The 21090-nt window shown below is 40.0% G+C and overlaps 1 protein-coding gene across 1 annotated transcript; it reads right to left on the reverse strand.

The window, feature by feature from the left end:
* Nucleotides 1-73: 73 nt before the first annotated feature.
* Nucleotides 74-21079, reverse strand: LOC147854997 (sphingomyelin phosphodiesterase). Its single transcript, XM_087331014.1, has 4 exons — nucleotides 19306-21079; nucleotides 11945-12079; nucleotides 807-893; nucleotides 74-728 (listed from the first exon to the last, which is right to left on the reverse strand). The coding sequence occupies exons 1-4, from the start codon at nucleotides 21052-21054 to the stop codon at nucleotides 87-89; spliced, it is 2613 nt and encodes an 870-aa protein (XP_087187140.1). The 5' UTR covers nucleotides 21055-21079; the 3' UTR covers nucleotides 74-86.
* Nucleotides 21080-21090: the final 11 nt, after the last annotated feature.

A 21090-nucleotide genomic window follows, 5' to 3' on the forward strand; every position in this document is an offset into this window, starting at 1 on the left:
ATCAAGTTACAATTACAAAATTGTTGGAGCTATTGTTAAATTAAAATTCTAAGGCAATGAAAGAAAATGCCTTCTTACTAGAAGTGCTATACTTTTAACCCAAAAATTTTTGTGAGACAGTAGATTACAAGGAGGAAAAGGAGGAACGCAATTGGCTTTTTGGCCAAAAACCTCAGGTTTACCCGCCATCCTCGCCTTTGGATATGGCAGTGTAAAACTAGTAAAACACTCTTAATGGAAGAGAGAACTAAATGTGCAAGCTTGGTAGAGTAGTGGCTTGATAAAGGAGTCGCAGACGAAGACCCGGAAGCAATTCCCTTGCCCACATTATCTAAAGGTATGACATTGTCCGCACCAAGTATATGGCCCCAATTTTCTTTATTATTAGAAGTTGGGCCCAAGTCTAACCATCCATTCATGGAATCAGAGAGAAAAACTAAGCATCGTACAAGCCAAGCTACCTCAGTACTTTCAATTGGCCGCCTCATCCAGTCCCCTTTATATTTCACATCCAACCATGCATGTTGTGACCGAGCCACAAAACCTTGAGAGCTATGACCAGTCTCAGGGTTTGAAATGACGCTGTGTGCTAACTCTGGCTGCCCAGTTATTGTGCCAAATATTATGTATCCGGTTGCCTTGATTATATCCAAATACTTACTGCATTTAGTGTATGACGTTTCTTCTTGAACCATTAAAATCTCCCTTTCCGCTCGTAATATCAACTTCTGTTAAAAGACACTCAGGAATTGAACGAACTATCTTCTCGCATATATAAAAGGAGTTCTATATATCTATGCTCTAACCTTGAGGACTTTTTTACCACCACTCCCATCCATGTCAAAAAATTGTAGCTGTGGTGGTTGCATGTTGTTACTGCCAGACTCCCAATTCTGGTTCCAATAAACGGTTGGTAGTATGTCAGCAGCAAAAATATAATGAAGTTATGGGTACATATTTGTATATCAACCTTAAAAACAGAAGAAAAAATTAGGTAAAGCCACAGCAATAAAAATAGGCAAAGAACGAAATCATACACCCAGAATAAGACGTGAACAAACCCCATAACAGGAAACATTAAATAGATAAGACACTATGTGTAAAACACAATGTGGTACATAGCTTCTTAAATGCAGCTAGACTAGACAAAATATCTTTAGAAACCAATCGGAAAAAAGGGGTGTACTACGTCTCTAAAAAGACCATAATATCCTAACAGAGCTGACAACGATTAGAACTGTTAATGTTAACTTACCACTGCCGGTAAAAAAAAAAAAGTCTTCCAATTTTAGCTTTCTATAAATGAAATGTTCTAGTAACTTCTTCAAAGGGCAAAAATGACCTACGGGACCAAATATATTACATCCAATGAGATCTGATGACACAACTGATAACAAAAAAAAAATGAAGAAAACATAAATCTAATAGCTTGCATCGATTGAGAAACGCCCAAAGGACTTCTCACACTAAAAATTACACCCACAGAAATTATCTCAATAAGTTCTGCATGGAACTCTCTAGTAGGTTTCTGGTCAAGCATGATCAGCATCTCTGATGCAATTGTTTCCTAGAATGGAAGCGTCACATAGCCGAGGGTATAGACTGTTCCAACGGCATGACTTTGTCAACGAGGTTTCCTTGAGTAGGATGTTGTAGATTTCGTGTGGATCTCAAGTTCTCCTGTGTGATCATTCTGATGAAATCAGCAATTTGGAGCTGGGTGGTAACACATAGTCTATAGATAGCCTCACTTGTGTCAAACATTGTTAGTTGCTCTGCTTTAGTTTGCGGACTAAAGTCTCTTCATAGTACCATATGAAACGGCCATACCCAAGAAAAAGATAGAATGGAAGAAGCGAATAAGAAAAGAAAAAAAAGAGAAATAAGAGAAATAAGAAAAAATTGTAATTATATTAACAAATAGAACAACGTTAATAGAATAGGGGAAGACTTGCATTCAACCATAATGGTCCATAAAAACTAGAGCACCTACTCATATTGCGTGTGTTGAGCATGGTTGAACACATACATGCTTGCCATCTCCCATCTATGCATGTTCACCGCTGGGCATTCCTATAAGCACAGCATTTCATGATCATATATTTTTATATGAAGAAGCATTTACATGTATAAAACCCTCAGTTTCTCATTTAAAAGTCTTTGGTTCTGAATAAAATGGCTAAATTTGAGCCCAAAACCAAGAAATGCAAGTTCCTTGGTTACAAACACAATCTAAAGCTTACAGGTTATGGGATCTAGAATCAAAGTCTGTAGTCATCTATAGGGATGTTCAATTTGTGGAGTCTAAGCTGGATGACTCAAGAATTTTAACTGAGTTTATGATTGAAATCCTAGCTCCTCTGGAATCTTTTATTCCAGATGAAGATGTCTCACCTTCAAGGCCCCCATCTCATCCAACTGCCATTCTAACTCTAACTCCCTCTCCAACTCAAACCTCTCCCTAAACTCTAATTGTTTCCCCTCCCTCTACACACCAGTTTCCACCACTTCCTAAGCTAACCACCATTCGTGATTCCCATCTCTCTGATGTTGAACTTCGTGATTATACAGCTAGTTCTACCGACACGAGAATAATATGCAGGTCACAACTGCCGCTTCACTCATGCAACTTTGCCTTATTATGCACAGTTGTGCAATCACAAGAACCCACCACAACAAAATCTCTTATTCTTCTAGAGTGAAAAGTGGCAATGGAAGTTGAAACTAATTCCATTGAGTAGAATCACACATGGGAGAAAATAAAGTCTATCGGGTAGCATCATCAATGAATGTCAAAACATAAAGATAACTTTCAACTGATGGTTTTCTCATTGGGACGCATACATCAATATGTACAAGTTGAAGCTTGTGTATTACAAAAACATTTGCATCTTTTGGAAATGAAGAACTTTGCGTCTTTCCTAAAATACAAACCTCACAAACATGATTAGATGGTACATGAATGGAAGGAAGATTGCATACCATATTTTGCTTACTAAGCGTGCAAGGCTTCTGAAATTTAAATGGCCGAACCGAGCATACCATAGTTCAGAATTGCTTTGTGTTTGGGCATTCAACCCCAATGCATTTTGGTCATCAAATTTCTAATATATGTCAAGCTTGTGATTGTTGTTGAACAAACCTCCTGTTATGACAATGATGTCGTCCTTTGTACGATCATGTATTGTGCATTTGTCATAGAGAAATTGGACAAGATATCCATGCATAACAATGGCAGAAACCGAAAGAAGGTTTTTGCCAGGGACATAGAGAACATTGTTTAATGTGACTAAATCCCCATGACGGCTGTAATATGAACTTGACCAATGCCTTTGATGATGTAAAAAGCATTATTGGCACAAGTAATTGTGCCCGCCTTATGACAAGCATCTTCAATTGACAAAGAAATTTTTGCAAGAAGCACCACTATCAAATACTACGCATTCTTAGACTCCCTTACCTATAAACATGTCATCATTTGAGGGATCATACATTGTGCATAAGAAGAATGCCCACTTATGTTGAGCAATGGTTATTTCTTCCTTCGTACCAATAGAGGTAGTAATAATAAGACTGGCTTGTTTTTCTTCTCTTGACTAGGTTTACTCTTTCAACATTCACTAATGCCATAACTTGGTTTACAACAATAATTCCACTTTTCTTCTTCTTCTTATCATGGGAAGTCGAGGAAGGTTATTTTGTTTTCGGCCTTGTTGGCCATTGAACTTGCAAGAGGTAACAAAAGCTTGATCACCACTATTACGAACATCCCAATTTGCTCAATATTGAGATTCTTGTAAGAGAAAGGAGATTAAGTCATCAATGTTGACGCTCTCTTTACCTCTTGTAAGAAACCTTATTGTCATAGTAAAGCCTTCATATGAATCCAGAAGAGAGGCAAGAACTTTAGAAACTAATTGCTTGTTTGAAATCACTTCATGAGGTCTTTGATCTTCATCAAGAATGCATCCATGGAATCACATTTTGCATCCTTGTTTCTTAAAGTTGCCACTTGAGCATAGCAACTCGTGCTTCATTCCTTTGAGCATATAGGTTCTTTAATACAACTTGAGCACTTTTGGAGGTGGTGCAAAATCGGATATGTGGAACAATATGACGTTTAACTAATAATGCAATGAGAGCATGGGCTTGAGCATCCTTACCATCCCATTTAAGTTGTGACAAAGTAGACTTTTGAGGAGTGGAACTTGAAGCATTATTTGCGTCAATTGTTATAAAAGGGGAGGCAAAGTTTGGAGAATTACTTGAAGTTGGACATTCATCAGATCCGATGACAATGTCCCATAGTTACTTTACAACTAATACATGTCTCACCATGTATGCCCACATAGGATAGTTAGTACCATCCAACTTATCTTCAGAATTAAGCATGCCAAAAATATTAATTAGCATGGTCATTGCAAAAAAGATTAGATCAAGAAATATTATTGTGAAGAAAAGGACGATGTATGAAAAAGTGTGTGAGCACACTTTATTGTAATCCGTGTAGTTGTCGAGTGTTAGTGTGGTCAAAGAATATTAGATATTCTTATGACAAAATCATCCTCAAGTGGATATCTTGGTTAGATTCCACCAACACATTTAATAGGGCAGTCCCTTGAGGACTTGTATATAAAACCCCCTTTGGCCATTCAGTTTAGTTGATGATCTTTAGATAATTAATATAGCTCTCTTATTCCACCAACACATTTAATAGGGCAGTCCCTTGAGGACTTGTATATAAAACCCCCTTTGGCCATTCAGTTTAGTTGATGATCTTTAGATAATTAATATAGCTCTCTTAAGTGCATAAGCTGTCATCCCCCTATTGTGTGTTTTCTTATTTTTCTGGTTATTCTCTGTAATTCCTTCTCTTGCTTATACATTCACTCTCTCTCACTCTCTCTCTCTCTCACACTACGCTTCTGAATACTAAACTCTACTAGAGTGTGAGGGATAGAGATCCTTCACTGAGCTCTACCATTGAAACTGTGTGAGCAGCTAGAGACGCTGTTTTAAAACCTGCTATCGTCGCTGCAGTTTTGCACAGCAAGAGGCTCACATTAACAGGATCATACGAATCAAGCTAAATCAGAAAAATGAATGCACAGATGGGTAGCGGACTTCCAACAGAGAAGTTGGACAGGCACAACTACGCATCTTGGGAATATAAGATGCAGCAGTACTTAGTTGGGCAAGGGTATTGGAGTTATATCGAGGGAGCTCAGGAAACAGCCCCCGATATTACAAGTCCCAACTACCCCACATGGCAGCAAGGCGCCAGTAGGGTAATGTATTGTTTGGCAACATGTGTGCAAGATCACATGTTAAGCTATATTCGAGAAGCGAAAGCCCCAACAGAAACGTGGAAAAACTTGAAGAAGATTTTCGCGGCTTCAACCACAGCGAGAAAACTTCAACTCCAGCAGGAGTTGAACAATATTCGGCAGGGGGATATGTCCGTGACGGACTATACCCTCCGGATCAAAGACTTATGTGATTCACTTGGCTCCATCAATGTCGCAGTTGATGATGAGATGGTGCATATCTGTCTTGGTGGCCTTGCACAAAAATATGGCTCATTTCGAACTGCCATAACAACAAGGGAGAACCCCCCAAGCTTTTTCGACTTGCTAATGGTTGAGGAGAACCATACACGGTCGAAAAGCACAGCATCTGATGGGCAGATACTATATACACATGATGATCTCAGTCGAGGTCATGGTCGTGGTCATGGAAATCGGGGGAGGAATGGCCGAGGAAGAGGTGGACGAGGTCCACAACAGTTTAATTCCAGGCAGCAAGAAGGTCGAAACAGCCAAGGGAATTCCAGTAGATAGGGGAGCTTCCACCAGCCTGCATCAACCAGGTAGAACCAGCAAACCGAGTGCTAGTATTGTGGAAAGCCTGGCCACTTTGAAGTCGTGTGTCAAAAGAAGAAGAATGACTTAGCTGCCTCACCCCGACAACAAACAAACTATGTTGAGATGGCTGACCTAGAAAACAAAGCGCCGATGTTTGTTATGCGACACCGGGCAAATAGCATGATAACAAGTGTTTCCCAACCTGATGATGTATGGTTCGTGGACTCGGGTGTCTCAAATCACATGACAAGTCATCAAGAATGGTTCATGAATTTGAGGGAACCCGAGAGACCCGGCATGGTGGAGACCGGTGATGACTCCAAACACATGATTGAGCACATTGGAGATGTGGCCCTTAACAATCACGACAACAAGGGCTACATGAAAGATGTATTGCATGTCCCGACAATCACAAAGAATTTGGTCTCGGTTGGCCAAATTGTCGAACAAGGAATGCAAGTGCGATTCAACCAGGAAGGTTGCTTCATCGAGGATAAAGGCCAACTTATCGCTCATGCAAGAAGAGAAGGTCGCATGTTTATTCTTGATGCGACGGAGGTGAACACAACAATGTATGCAAAGGGACTCAAGGCGGAGTCTGATATTGAGTTGTGGCACAAAAGGGTTGGCCATGTAAACCACGGTAAACTCCGATCAATGCAAACAAAAGGGGCCGTGCACGGATTGCCACAATTTACTTCAAAACATCCTGATAATGTATGTGAGGCGTGCCAACTAGGCAAGCAACATAGGCATCCATTCCTAAGCGAAAGAAATGTGAGTAAAGGCTTGTTGGATGTCATCCACCCAGATGTATGGGGCCCAACTCAAACAACGACAATCAGTGGGTGTAGGTACTTCGTTACCTTCATTGACGACTATTCGCGGCATACCTGGATATGCCCGATGAAGTCGAAAAGTGAGGTCTTCTCCCACTTTCTCAAGTTAAAGAATTGCTTGGAAAATGAGACGAATCGCAAGATTCGATGCTTACGGTCTGATGGTGGCCAAGAATACTTCTCAACTGAGTTCAAGGCCTTTCTAGAAGAGAAGGGGATTCGCCGGGAATTCTCTTGCCCGTACACACCACAGCAAAATGGTGTTGCTGAGCAGAAGAATCGTACAATTCTTGAGATGGCCCACGCCATGCTGCATGAGAAGAACATGCCCAAGATCTATTGGGCAGAGGCAGCAGTTACGGCTGTGTATCTCATGAATAGGTCCACAACCGAGGGTGTCCACGACATCACCCCTCACGAGAAGTATTTTAGGGCAAAGCCAGACCTTTCGCACTTGAAGGTTTTTGGCAGCATTGCATTTGTGCATGTCCCCGATGAGAAGCGGCGAAAGCTTGACCCAAAATCAGATAAGATGATCCTCGTTGGTTACTCACTTGAGCAAAAGGGTTACAAGTGTTTTAACCCCATCACTCAACAGTCACAAGTAAGCCGAGTTGTGGTATTTGATGAGGTGACATCATGGTATGGCCCAACATCAATGACCCCCACCGTGCTCGAAACAAGCAGATCTGGAGCAGATTCTCAGAGTGAAGAAGAAGAGATGCTAACGACCATTATGGGTGGAGAACCAGCAGAGAGTCTGCCCACACTCCAGCTGACTCGACCTGAGGTGTCATCCACCATGAAGAAACCTCTGATGTGCTGTCACCTTTGTGCTACACCTATAGAAAGAAAAAAAAGGGCAAGAGGCCTGAGCAAGAGGCCAAGGACATGACATCTAGTGAAGACTCAGATCATTCACCCCGATCAGTCCACAGCAAGTATGAAATGAAGAAAGCCCCGGAAATGACCAAAGGAAAACTCCCTCAATCGAACCGACAAAAGAGCCTGATAGTTAGGTTCGGGTACAATGAGTACATGGCCCACCACTATGCATTCATGATGAAGGTCGCAGCAGACCAAGAACCCGAGACTTACAAAGAAGCTACCCAAGATCCCCGGTGGATCGAGGCAATGAGGGAGGAGATGCACGTGTTGTTTGACAACGATACTTGGGATTTAGTCCCATCCTCTGAAATCAAGAAAAAGCCAATTGGTTGCCGCTGGGTGTTGAAGATAAAGCATAATACGGATGGCACGGTCAATCGGTTCAAGGCTCGGCTAGTCGCCAAAGGGTATGCTCAAACCCATGGCATAGACTATGAGGAGACATTTGCCCCGGTGGCAAAAATGACCACTGTGAGGACAGTAATTGCTCTCGCAGCAGCGAAAGGATGGCACTTGCATCAAATGGATGTGAAGAACACATTCCTCCAAGGTGAGCTCGAGGAGGAAGTTTACATGATGCAACCACTTGGCTTCAAATCAAACAAACATCCACATGCAGTTTGCCGATTGAAGAAGCCGCTCTATGGACTGAAGCAAGCCCCAAGAGCATGGCATTCAAAGATCACATCATGTCTTCACGACATTGGCTTCCGGATGTCAAATTTTGATAACTCGTTGTATGTTCAGAACAATCCCAAAAGCCCCATCTTCTTAATCTTGTATGTCGATGACCTTGTCATCAGTGGAGAAAGCCTCACCAAGACACAAGATTAAAAAGTTGTTTTTGCAGAAGTTCGAGATGAAGGATCTGAATGACTCCACAAGGTCATTCAAACTCCACAAGGGTTGCTACTCTCACAACGACACTATGTGTTGAACTTGCTCTACAAGTTCGGAATGACCGAGTGTAAGTCCATCTCAAGACCCCTTGATCGAAATATGAAGCTAACAGCAGATTCTAGAAAATTCTGTGAGCTGACACAATATCGCCAAATAATTGGGAGTCTTATCTACTTAACTATCACCCGACCAGACCTCAACTATCCGGTCGGGGTTCTTAGCCAGTTCATGGAAACCCCCCGCGACACTCACATGGATTGTGCTAAGTGAGTGTTACGTTATATTAGTGGAACACTTGATTATGGTATCTTCTATAAACGTGGAGCACCACTTCGACTCGAAGGCTTCATGGATGCTGATTGGGCCGGCAATGCATCTGATAGGCGATCCACTTCGGGATTTATGTTTTCACTCGGTAGTGGAGCAATCTCTTGGAGCAGCAAGAAACAACCAACAGTCGCTCTATCGAGCATTGAGGCGGAGTATAGGGTAGCTGGTTACGAAACTGTATGGCTTAAAAGACTACTGAAAGACTTCAACGAATTGGTGAACAAGCCAATACTGATCCACTGCGATAATCTCAACAACATCCAGCTTGCAAAGAATCCGGTGTTTCACGCCCGGACTAAGCACATTGAGGTGCACTATCATTACATCCGTGAGCGCATATTGGCCGGTGACATTGACCTCCAATACGTTGGCACCAACATGCAAGTGGCTGATATTTTCACTAAGGCGCTAGGTCTCGACAAGCTACGGCAATTCTCAGTGGATCTAGGCCTTAGACCACTCAATATACTGAACTTGGGGGAGAGTAAAAGTACAAAGACAAAGGAAAACATGGAGAATCAGCACGATACAAGAGGAAGAGCGAGACCGGCATTGGCAAAGTAAGGTCAGCACATCTAATCCGACTTGACCCAGCAAGTTAGAGGAAGACTTTCCAAAGCCCGGAATTTTTGAAGCTCAAAATTTTGGATTGGCAAGATCGACATTGCTAGATCAAGATCGAGTACATAAAAACAATGGGAAAACCACGGTCTAGTAATCAGACCAACTGCAATTGGGTCTTCAACTACACTAAGACAACCAAGCTTAAGAGGACACACAATTGACCTTGAGGGGGCGTGTTGAGAATCAAGTTCAACTTGTGTGAACATGTGCTTGTGAAGAAAAGGACGATGTATGAAAAAGTGTGTGAGCACACTTTATTGTAATCCGTGTAGTTGTCGAGTGTTAGTGTGGTCAAAGAATATTAGATATTCTTATGACAAAATCGTCCTCAAGTGGATATCTTGGTTAGATTACACCAACACATTTAATAGGGCAGTCCCTTGAGGACTTGTATATAAACATCCCTTTGGCCATTCAGTTTAGTTGATGATCTTTAGATAATTAATATAGCTCTCTTAAGTGCATAAGTTGTCATCCCCCTACTGTGTGTTTTCTTATTTTTCTAGTTATTCTCTGTAATTCCTTCTCTTGCTTATACATTCACTCTCTCTCTCTCTCTCTCTCACACTACGCTTTTGAATACTAAACTCTACTAGAGTTAGATTCTTTACATTAGGGTTTGAGATTGCTGCAAAACTTGTGTCGACTATATCTCCAGAACAAAAGAATCAAGTAGAGTCAAAAGAATCAGCTCTAAATCTACATTTTGAAAAATGTGAAAATAGAGAATTTGCCTCTGCTACAGTTTTCCACTGTTCGAACTTTTCATTGTTGTAGATGGAGCGGTTCGATGTTTTCTTAAAAGGGAAGAGATAAATAAAGAGAATGATCTGTGTATGTCCATTAGGAAGAACAGGATATGGAAAGTAATCTAAACTTGCTCTAACACCATTTGTAAAAAATGCAAGGAACTTAGACTAACTATCACACAACAAGATCTCTTAGAAGACTTAAGGAAAAACCAATAGATTAGGAAAAACAAGCTTTTGATTACAAAGATGTAGAATGGTTTATATAACCAATATCTATAGGTACTTGGAAACCCAACAGTCACTTAATTAGGTTCACACTATTCTAACTATGTCCACACCTAACAGTTACTTAAACAGGTTCATACTATTCTAAGTATATTCACACCCAACATTTACTTAACTAGGTTCACAGTATTCTTTACTATTTTCACACCAAAGCTTTTGATTACAAAGATGTAGAATGGTTTATATAACCAATATCTATAAGTACTTGGAAACCCAACAGTCACTTAATTAGGTTCACACTATTCTAACTATGTCCACACCTAACAATTACTTAAACAAGTTCATACTATTCTAAGTATATTCACATCCAACATTTACTTAACTATTTTCACACCAAAGCTTTCACATAATACACGTGAAGTGTAACACCTTCTAGGGTGTGGTGGTGTTTGTTCTAGACTCAGCTTTTGCCCAATATGTTGCAAAATATTTGTCACCAAAATACTTTCCTCTAAGAGATCATAAAGATCTAATGTTATTTCAATGAAGCTAAGCATGTTAACTTCACGGATGCAACTAAGTGCATCAGCGACAGTGTTCATGAAACCCTTATGATATCAAATGGATCACCCTATTCTTTTCCATTTAAGTCACGGTTGGATAATACGAGCTATATTAGAATGAGGATAGTGGACTTATACTCATGCCAAGCAACTAAAACCATTATTGCATTTCAGCATACCAACAATGATTGCCTCCATTTTCAGCCATACATAGGAAGCTCCCGTATAATGATCACTGATCACTGATTGGAATAATGTTTGAGTCACTATTGAGCTCCCGTATCCGTCTGAATTATATATGAGACATTTCAATGATTTTTGGAACTGGATGCATACATTGTCTTTGAAAGGTACCGAAGGCTAAATATCCATGAAAAAGTCAAGCATAGATAGCTTCTTGTGTAAGGAGAACCATGGCCTTGTGAATGATACGCCTAGATTAGTTGTGTACGGCCCCTTTTCCTCTCTGAAGAAGTATTCAGGTTCTGATCCTATTACCTATGCTTGAGTGGTGTTAAACACTTTCCGTTTAGTTTTAATAAGGTCGATCAACAAATAAAGAAAGATATATTAGCATCTTTTAAGAGACCAAAATTGCCTATGAGTGAGAACAAGTGGCATTAAGCTAAGAGATATTGATTAAAAGACAAGGATCAAATCGTTTCCTGTCATTCTATGGCTGTATAAAATACTTTTCACCGTAGACCTTCAAAAACAATAGATTGCCTCTCAAAGAGGCAATGTTAACAAAAGAAATGCAAGGAATTTAGGAAGCACCTGCTCATACGAAATTCCAACAGAAAACAGCACCTCATTTAGAAAGCATCTGCTCATACATTATTTGTCAATACAAATGCTCCCATCTTTATAGTCTTGCTTTGTCTTGTATAAATTCAAGAGTCCACATAAGGAAATTCAAACTATATAAATAGACAAAACAAAAATATACTTAAACTAACCTGTAGTTGATCCTGAACCATGGAAACCACGCCAATTGATGTGCTGAATATTCCTGATTTACTGGTTCTGGAAATAACCTGTAGGCCTTTCAAATAACTCAATAAACTCGTTGATCCTGCCAAAACGTTCAAAATCTATGGGCACTTTAGACATATGAAATGAAATCTGCTAAAAATTACAATGGAAGATTATTCAACATGGATTAGGTATGCATGATCCCCCAGAATTTGCAATCAAGCACATTATGATTAGCTTTGTTTCACTATTGCTTCACAAAAAATGAAGTTCCTACCCATATAGGGGATGTTTCTGAAGAATCTATTCAAGGTTTCCTCTAATTATACAGCTTATTCTTGGATAGAATAAATCCATTGAGTAACAATCTTCATAAAATTCAATGTAAATATTTCTTGTGGTTGGTCAATAAGTTACAGCTTCAAAATGGCTATTTGCTTTTATGAGTGTGCTTGGTATTTTAATGGCTCACTCATCAAACAAGATATTACATGCATGCATGGGATGGCCTAGTGAGCTGCTTATTTATAAATGTGTTTTCTACCACTACTGTTTTGCATGAAATATGTGGACTCAAGGGAACATTACGTTGGCTGTTGGAGTGCTTTTATGAAATAAGGAGGAGATATCACTTCCCCTTCGATAAAGCCTTTGGCCCACCCCTCCATGGAGGGTGACAGCCCATGAATTCATCTCTCCTTTCTGCAGTCTCTCTCTCTGCACATTTTCTCTCACTAGATTTACATTGTTGCAGCATTTATTACAATTGACTTTTAGAATGTACTACTATAACAGCATTTAAAGCATTGTTTTCTTTTCTCTGGACTACTTTAACTCATTATATACCTAGGAATATTTTATATCCTTCCATAAATGCATGGGCAACAAAACCCGCTCTCATTTTTGTATTTAAAGGCTTTCAGCATCATGAAGAAATATAATTCTTGTTTAGCCTCCTGGCATCTTACAGCCGTTTGAAACAGTTTTCTCACATCTTCAAGGTAATGGGATATAAAGACCAACATTGTTTGGGACTCTTCTTGTTATAAATAAAGAGATATAAAAATAAGTTTGTTGGACAACAATACAACCACATAAGCTAATCAAGAGAGAATCATCATAAATTTTGTTGCTACAAGTCGATGATTTGCTACACAAATAGGGTCTCAACACAACATTCTGAAAGGACTACAACGGATCAGGTGACAATATTTTTCACACATAGACTACATCCATCGGGACCATGACTTCATTACCCTTGTTATCAACAAATCAAGGCCATTATCACCCAACCGCTAAGGTGCTTTCAGCACATCAGAAACCTCTCCATCTTGGATCAGTCAATGTTACTTTGATCAACAGCCTAGTTACGTACGGAAGTTGTTGGTAGACAGGTCCCTCCGGATGGGAAGGGAGAAGAACAGTGCCGACGAACAAACTCGGCCAAGGCCGACAGGCCGAGGCCGAAACGGAGAACCGGATGAGGAGTACCCGACTGCGGAGAGTCGGATGGTGTAGGCCCGGTATGAACCGGATGAGGAGTACCCGACTGTGGAGAGCCGGATGGAGCCCATCGAGGCTACATTTGTAAATAGCCGAAAAGTCATATTAGTATAAATATGACTTAGGGCAAACTTTTAGTTATGAGTTGTCATTCTTGTTGTTATTCGTTTGTTGTTGGTGCAAGAAGAAATCAGAGCGCGTAACTGTATAGAGAGAGAGAGAGAGAGAGACGAGGTCGTTGCCTCTGTTGTAACCGCCGCCTGTGGCGAAGATCTGTGAGCACGAGGTCGTTGCCTCAGTGATCTCACTGTTGTATATTTCTGCATAGTGACAGTTTGCAGCTTGTGGGCTGCCGTGGTTTTTCCCCTATTTTGGGGTTTTCCACGTATACCTCTTGTGTACCATTTCTCCTCTTTTGTGTCGCGTTTCATTACCTGTTTTTCTGTGTAAGAAAAGAATCTCGGTTGTGGCCGAGCGTCGGACATAAGGAACGTCAAGTTCTCAACAGAAGCTACATGGTTTAGGTACAATTTATACTTGCACATGGACGTAACATTTGGTTGGTCGCTTCAGCCTTTTGAAGATGTTAATATAGCACATCATTTCCTTCCTCCCTTGCATTTGCTAACTGTGCCCAGGGCAGGAATTTGACGGGTGTCATGCCCGTAAAGGGCCATTTTGCCCGTCAAAAACACGCACCCAATAAAAATGTCTGTCAAGTGACATATAAACTTACAATTTTCATTTTTCATGTGAAAGGCACCCAAAATTTATTTTCCATTAATGTCATAATACATATTATATATAGTATATTTAATATTGTAATATGTATTATGTATTATGTATTATGTATATTGTAGTATATGTACAACTATAAAATGTACATACATGATACTACAAAGACATACATAATACTATTATAATGTTCATTGTAGTATGTACATTTTATAATAGTATAATTGTATATGTATTATGTATAATGTGAGTCGTGAGTCGTGACTAATAACTATGCTTTCAATGTTTCATTTCTAAATTCCCGAATTCCCCCTCTTTCTCTTTTCCCCCTATTTTCTCTTTTCTTGCTTTCCTTCTTCCTGCTCCTTCTTCTCGCTTCCTACTCCCTGTTCCTTGGTCATTGCCCATTGCTCCCAGCACGCTCACTACTCGTTGCTCCCTGTCGCTTCTCGGTGATTGCACATCTGCTATTTGCCACCACTCTGAGGTATGTATTTGTCTCTTTTTTTTCTATTTTCTCGCTCGAATGCATTCCTCGCTTATTTGACTCGGGTTCGATCCCCAGTTATTTGAGGGGTGGCCATAGTCATGGGGGTCATCATGGGCGGCAATAATATGACAAATCAATCAATCTATCTCTCCTCCTGCCCTCCCCTATTCTTGTCTTAACAAACGGTGAGAGATCACAAATTATTACAAGAAACTAATCTCATGTTTCGACGTATTTTGTGCTTGGGCATTGGCCAGCCCCCCCCCCAATAATTCTCTTAATATCGAGTATAAATGCAGCTGGAATAGCACTTAAATTTAGATCTATGACTGGTTGATCTCCATTTCATATGACCTCTCGTAGAGTAAAACATGGTCTCACGTTTTGCATTGAGGATACAATCTCATGCTGTCATCCTTACTTTCGATATTTTCTTGGAATAACCCCTTTGAAGTTCACGCCACTTGATTGGCTTTCTTCCCGTTTCTAGATGTACTGGGGTTGTGCTCTTAACCCCCTAAATGAAGGCAATGAAATCTCTTTTATACTTTCATTGTTTCATTCCACGAGCTTGCTGAAATGCTTCCTCCCATACCTGTTTTGTAAAGCAGAATTTGTGTGATGCATGCATACGAATGACATTGTTGTAATCTCCCATCTTTGGGTTGTGCGCAAGTGCCACATGCTCTCAAATTCATACTATGAATCTGTGTGGTTTCCATTCACCATGTATTCCAAGTGTGCTGACTAGGTATGGCAACACTGAGGTGTTTGAAACTGTGAACAACTTCAATTGCCTCCTCTTCATGATACTCTACAGGCTACTGACTTTCAGATTAGACATTTCTTCATAGTCTTGCAATTCGAGGACCAAAAGTGTTTCTGTGTAGACTTCTATACCATGGAACTTCGGAGGCACAAATAGTGCAACATCTCCCCACAACCATCCTAAGAACTCTTACCGTAACTTCGGATTTGCATGTGCATGTAAGCTAATGTGAGCCTTCATCTTTCTTCATTTTTTTTTGATAGATTGGAAGATCTAGAGTGGAAACTATCCTTTATTGCCCATCTCATCTTTGTTTTTTTTCTTGGCTTGTGAATTCTCTCAGTTTCAAGAGTATGTCCGAAGTTACGGCAATGTCTAATTTGACAGTCAATAGCCTGTAGAGTATCATGAAGAGGAGGCAATTGAAGTGGTTCATTGTTTCAAACACTTCGATGTTGCCATACCTAGTCACCACACTTGGAATACATGGTGAATGAAACCACACAGATTCATACTATGAATTTGAGAGCATGTGGCACTTGAGCACAACCCAAAGATGGGAGATTACAACAATGTCATTCGTATGCATGCATCACACAAATTCTGCTTTACAAAACAGGTATGGGAGGAAGCATTTCAGCAAGCTCGTGGAATGAAACAATGAAAGTATAAAAGAGATTTCACTGCCTTCATTTCGGGGGTTAAGAGCACAACCCCAGTACATCTAGAAACGGGAAGAAAGCCAATCAAGTGGTGTGAACTTCAAAGGGGTTATTCCAAGAAAATATCGAAAGTAAGGATGACAGCATGAGATTGTATCCTCAATGCAGAACGTGAGACCATGTTTTACTCTACGAGAGGTCATATGAAATGGAGATCAGCCAGTCATAGATCTAAATTTAAGTGCTATTCCAGCTGCATTTATACTCGATATTAAGAGAATTATTGGGGGGGGGGCTGGCCAATGCCCAAGCACAAAATACGTCGAAACATGAGATTAGTTTCTTGTAATAATTTGTGATCTCTCACCGTTTGTTAAGACAAGAATAGGGGAGGGCAGGAGGAGAGATAGATTGATTGATTTGTCATATTATTGCCGCCCATGATGACCCCCATGACTATGGCCACCCCTCAAATAACTGGGGATCGAACCCGAGTCAAATAAGCGAGGAATGCATTCGAGCGAGAAAATAGAGAGAAATAGAAAAAAAAAAGACAAATACATACCTCAGAGTGGTGGCAAATAGCAGATGTGCAATCACCGAGAAGCGACAAGGAGCAACGAGTAGTGAGCGTGCTGGGAGCAATGGGCAACGACCAAGGAACAGGGAGTAGGAAGCGAGAAGGAGCAGGGAGTAGGAAGCGAGAAGAAGGAAAGCAAGAAAAGAGAAAATAGGGGGAAAAGAGAAAAGAGTGGGAAAAGAGAAAGAGGGGGGATTCGGGAATTTAGAAATGAAACATTGAAAGCATAGTTATTAGTCACGACTCACATTATACATAATACATATACAGTTATACTACTATAAAATGTACATACTACAATGAACATTATAATAGTATTATGTATATGTCTTTGTAGTATCATGTATGTACATTTTATAGTATGTACATATACTACAATCTACAATATACATAGTACATATTACAATATTAAATATACTATATATAATAGGTATTATGACATTATACAATGCCATATATATATATATGACATGGAAAATAAATTTTTAGCATGTCATTTGACTTGTATAAATTTTGGGCGCCTTTCACATGAAAAATGAAAATTGTAAGTTTATATGTCACTTGACGGACATTTTTATTGGGTGTGTGTTTTTTACGGGCATGACACCCGTCAAATTCCTGCCCTGATTGGAACGTGGTAATTCGCCTAGCGTGTTATTTCCATATTTTCTGTCAAAACTTGATAATAATTGTATGGGGAACATGATATGTGTTCCATATCTTTGCAGGAACTGGATCTCAAGCAGTTTGAGTGGTTAGAATGTGGCAACCCAATCTAGTCGTGAAGTGGAAGAAAGGGATGGCTTTGCTTCTTGGACTCGCATAAGGATCACACCACGTCCATTGCAAAGGGTCCTAGCTAACCTTACGTAACCATATGTTTTCATGAGTACATACATGCCATTTTGGTTGTACTTTGATTGGATTGAGATCTACAATCCATTTACAACCTGTATATCAAGTACTCGAATTACCATGTTCGATGTTGGTATCTCATTGTCTCGCAATTCATGGCCTTGGATCTTGTCCAGTGTTTCCCTACCTCTTTGGTTCAAAGAGCCCTCCTAATAGCCTATCCACTTCTCCATCGTCATTCTTTGATTAACAGCTTCCCTAAGCAATAGAGCTTTCATAATTGCAGATCTCATTGTCCATCCACCCCTAATTCCATGGAGTATCCCTAATTCCATGGAGTATGTTGGCTTGATCTTGTATTGGCAATGACATAAACAGTCTCCAACATTCTATACTCTTTCCTAAATCTTAGTATTTGGGATATTTCTATGAGTTATATTAGATATTGAATTTATTTTTAACATATTTATAGGACCATGCAATTTAAGTCCTAGATTAATGTAAGTACACCTTGCCGTCAATTTAAGGCCTAAAATGGGAATGTTCTCCATTTGGTATTGAATGTTCCTAACATGCTGAAATACTGTTAAACATGCCATCTTATAAATGACTTCAGATCTCTTGGACACACCTAGATGATAGAAACTAGGTTTTGTGGCTTTTTCTGCAGCAAGTACCCAATTTGCCATGTGACCTTTGGTGGGGGATTTTGACGCATTGTCCTTACTTCCGATATGCATTTACAAAATCTTAGCTTTCTTCAACTCTTTAGAAGCATATTAGGGATCATGGAGTGCAAACCCCTCAAAATAGTGGCATCAAAGTTTCTCTCTCATATTTTTTCTTCCTTTCCATTCCACGAGCTTGTTGAGCTACTGTCTCTTTGAATTTCAGTTCCAAAAGCAAAGTCTTAATATATTTGAAACTATGAACCATTTCAATTACCTCCTCTTCATAACGCACTACAAGCATCCATCCTCGTTTGATAGGGCTTATCACAACGCCATTGACACTTTGGTCTTAGCCACATTGACTGGTAGGCTCCTATATTCACAGAAAGTATGTACCCTGCTTAAAAGCTTCTGGAGTCTCCATTGAGAATATGCAAAAATTAAAACACTGTCTATATTGTGGTGTGCACATCACAATATAAATAGTAAGCAATACCGTGAAATGTCCAAGTACAAGTTGTTGCTCAAGTTCTCCTAAGGCTTTTCGGATGAACTCTTCTAGATGGGCACTAACCTACTTCTGGATACCTTCGCTACTGTTTTACAACCAATCAGTAACCGTTATGAGAACAGAAATGTGTGAAGATCGCCACTCTCTCCAAGTTTTTGGATCATCGATTTAGCTGATAACATTTCCTTTTTTTGCCAGATCAGCTAAAGATCACTTCAGTAAAAAGGTTTAAAAGGCATACTTGCTTCATGAAACAAATATCCATTAAACATCTAATCTAAGCCTAACCAATCAGTAACCGCTATGTAAACAGAAATGTGTGAATATCTCCACTCTCTCCAAGTTTTTGGATCGTCGCTTTAGCTGATAACATTTCCTTTTTTTGCCAGATCAGAAACATTCATTTCAGTAAAAAGGTTTGAAAGGCACACTTGGTTGGTGAAACAAATATCCATTAAACGTCTAATCTGAGCCTAGCATAGATATATACATAATTTTGGTTCATTAAAACAATATCCATTGAATGTCAATTAGGACTAGCTTGGTAAATTTGTAGTAATATTCCATACCTTTGTGGTCGTTTGTAGCATTGTCTCTGGATCAACATGCATATGCTTCAAGGCAAAATCCAAGAAGAGAAGTGTTAGGTTTGTATAGAAGAGGTAATTCGAAGTAACAAATCCTCTCCAATCCTCTGTGTAGACTGTGCATTTTGAGCTTGGGTCGTTACCAGAGCTACCACCTAAATTCCAAGGTTGAATATAATCTAGCCATAACTCTGCAACTTCAGAGACCTTCTTTACATGCTGAGTTAATGATGCAGACCACAATGATGATGAGAAAGCTCTCTGGAGAAACTTGTATAATGGTCTCTGCAATTGTTGCGAGTATGTACTACTAGAAGGTGTGACCGTGGAAGAATCTGGATTGCAAGAGTTAATTGTATTGTTTAACCTGTTGATGTGGTTCACAAATATCTGCAAGCTACGGATTAACCTTGAATTTAATACATGGACAGAGCTAGAAACGTGAGTTGAATCTGCATCCTCATTACTGAGCCAGAATGCAACCAAGGTATTCACAACAAATTCTCCTCTAGCCCTAGTTTTAGATGTGTTTGAATAATTAGTACTATAGTTGTTCTCCAATGAATTTTGTCGCAGATCTGGTGGCCATGGATGATCTCCTGAAGAAATGTTAGAAGTTTCTTGCAGAGATAATGAAGAAGAAGATAATGGCGTCGAAACGGTGACAAAATGTGTCAGATAAAGATGTAGAAGGTGGAGATATGGGTCCACGATATTCAGGACCGCATTGCTATGATGTGAATGCTGACCAGATTGAGTACTATAACCAAAACTCGATATTGACCAGTTAGTCAGAAACTTCCGTTTCTGAAACGTTTCCCCAAGACTAAATTTGTTATCTTTCGTCTGATCGGACCCATTTGTGTTTCTGTTCCCCTTTCTGTTACCGTATCTTTCTTCCTTACTGTTACTGTCACCGTTTCTGTTTCTTTCTTCTTTACTGCTACTGCTCCTTTCTTCTTCTCGCTCACAGAGAGCGTAGTAAGCAAACCAGAAGAAGAAATACTCAAAAACGTCAATTTGCAGAACAAACGTGTATGACGATGGTTCATTTGATAATGAGTTATTGGTATCGATCTGTTGCTTGATTCGATCTCTAAAGAAACTAGGCAATTTCGAGAAATTATATCTATGGCTGTGGCTATGGCGAGCTCCATAATTGACTGATCTGCCGATAATATTGTCATTTCTCGTCAGATATGGTTGAATCCAGTGCGGGAGCCTCTCCGTGGGGAAGGCGAAGAGCAATGGCGACCTCTGAAGTTTTTCAAGTTTCGAGAAAGAGCTGAACAAAGGACCTGAAGGGCTCAACAGAGACAGAAGAGATTTCGTCTCTTGTTCAGAATTAGTCAGAGATAGCCAACAGTCAGAGCTTCTTGCTGCAGAAGAAGGAGCACACGATAATGGAGTCTGATCACGTCTCTTTCCGTTTCCTTTTTCTTCTTCTTCTTCTTCTTCTTCTTCTTCTTCTTTTTCTTTCTGTTGGAATCCGAAGATCTTCTGCAGGAGCGATGGGAAGCTGAAAGAGAAGAAATCCCGGGCATGGGAAGCGAAATGTTGACTGTGTAGGAGCTCCTCTAGACAGCGGGAAGCAGTGGAGACGGAGTCAAAAGTAGTAGTACTAGAAGTAGCAGAAGAAGAAGAAGAAAGAGAATGGAAAGAAGTGGTAGGAGGAGGAGGAGAAAGGGAGGGATGGAGCTTTGGTTCTGCAGAGAAGGCGAAGGTCGCCATGAATCCTTCCTTCTTCTTCTTCTTCTTCTTCTTCTT

This window comes from Azolla caroliniana, unplaced genomic scaffold, assembly GCF_043228905.1.
Source record: "Azolla caroliniana isolate FFs.n. ecotype wild unplaced genomic scaffold, voAzoCaro1.0.p SCAF_15, whole genome shotgun sequence".
Lineage (NCBI taxonomy): Eukaryota > Viridiplantae > Streptophyta > Polypodiopsida > Salviniales > Salviniaceae > Azolla > Azolla caroliniana.

What these genes read in the sequence shown, in the direction of transcription:
- LOC147854997 (XM_087331014.1), bottom strand. Translation starts at nt 21,054, where the DNA reads ATGGCGACCTTCGCCTTCTCTGCAGAACCAAAGCTCCATCCCTCCCTT. An exon ending in TGCTACAAACGACCACAAAG is followed by an intron (nt 12,080 to 19,305) that starts GTATGGAATATT and finishes AAGTGCCCATAG; the next exon opens with ATTTTGAACGTTTTGGCAGG. An exon ending in GTGGTAAAAAAGTCCTCAAG is followed by an intron (nt 729 to 806) that starts GTTAGAGCATAG and finishes GTCTTTTAACAG; the next exon opens with AAGTTGATATTACGAGCGGA.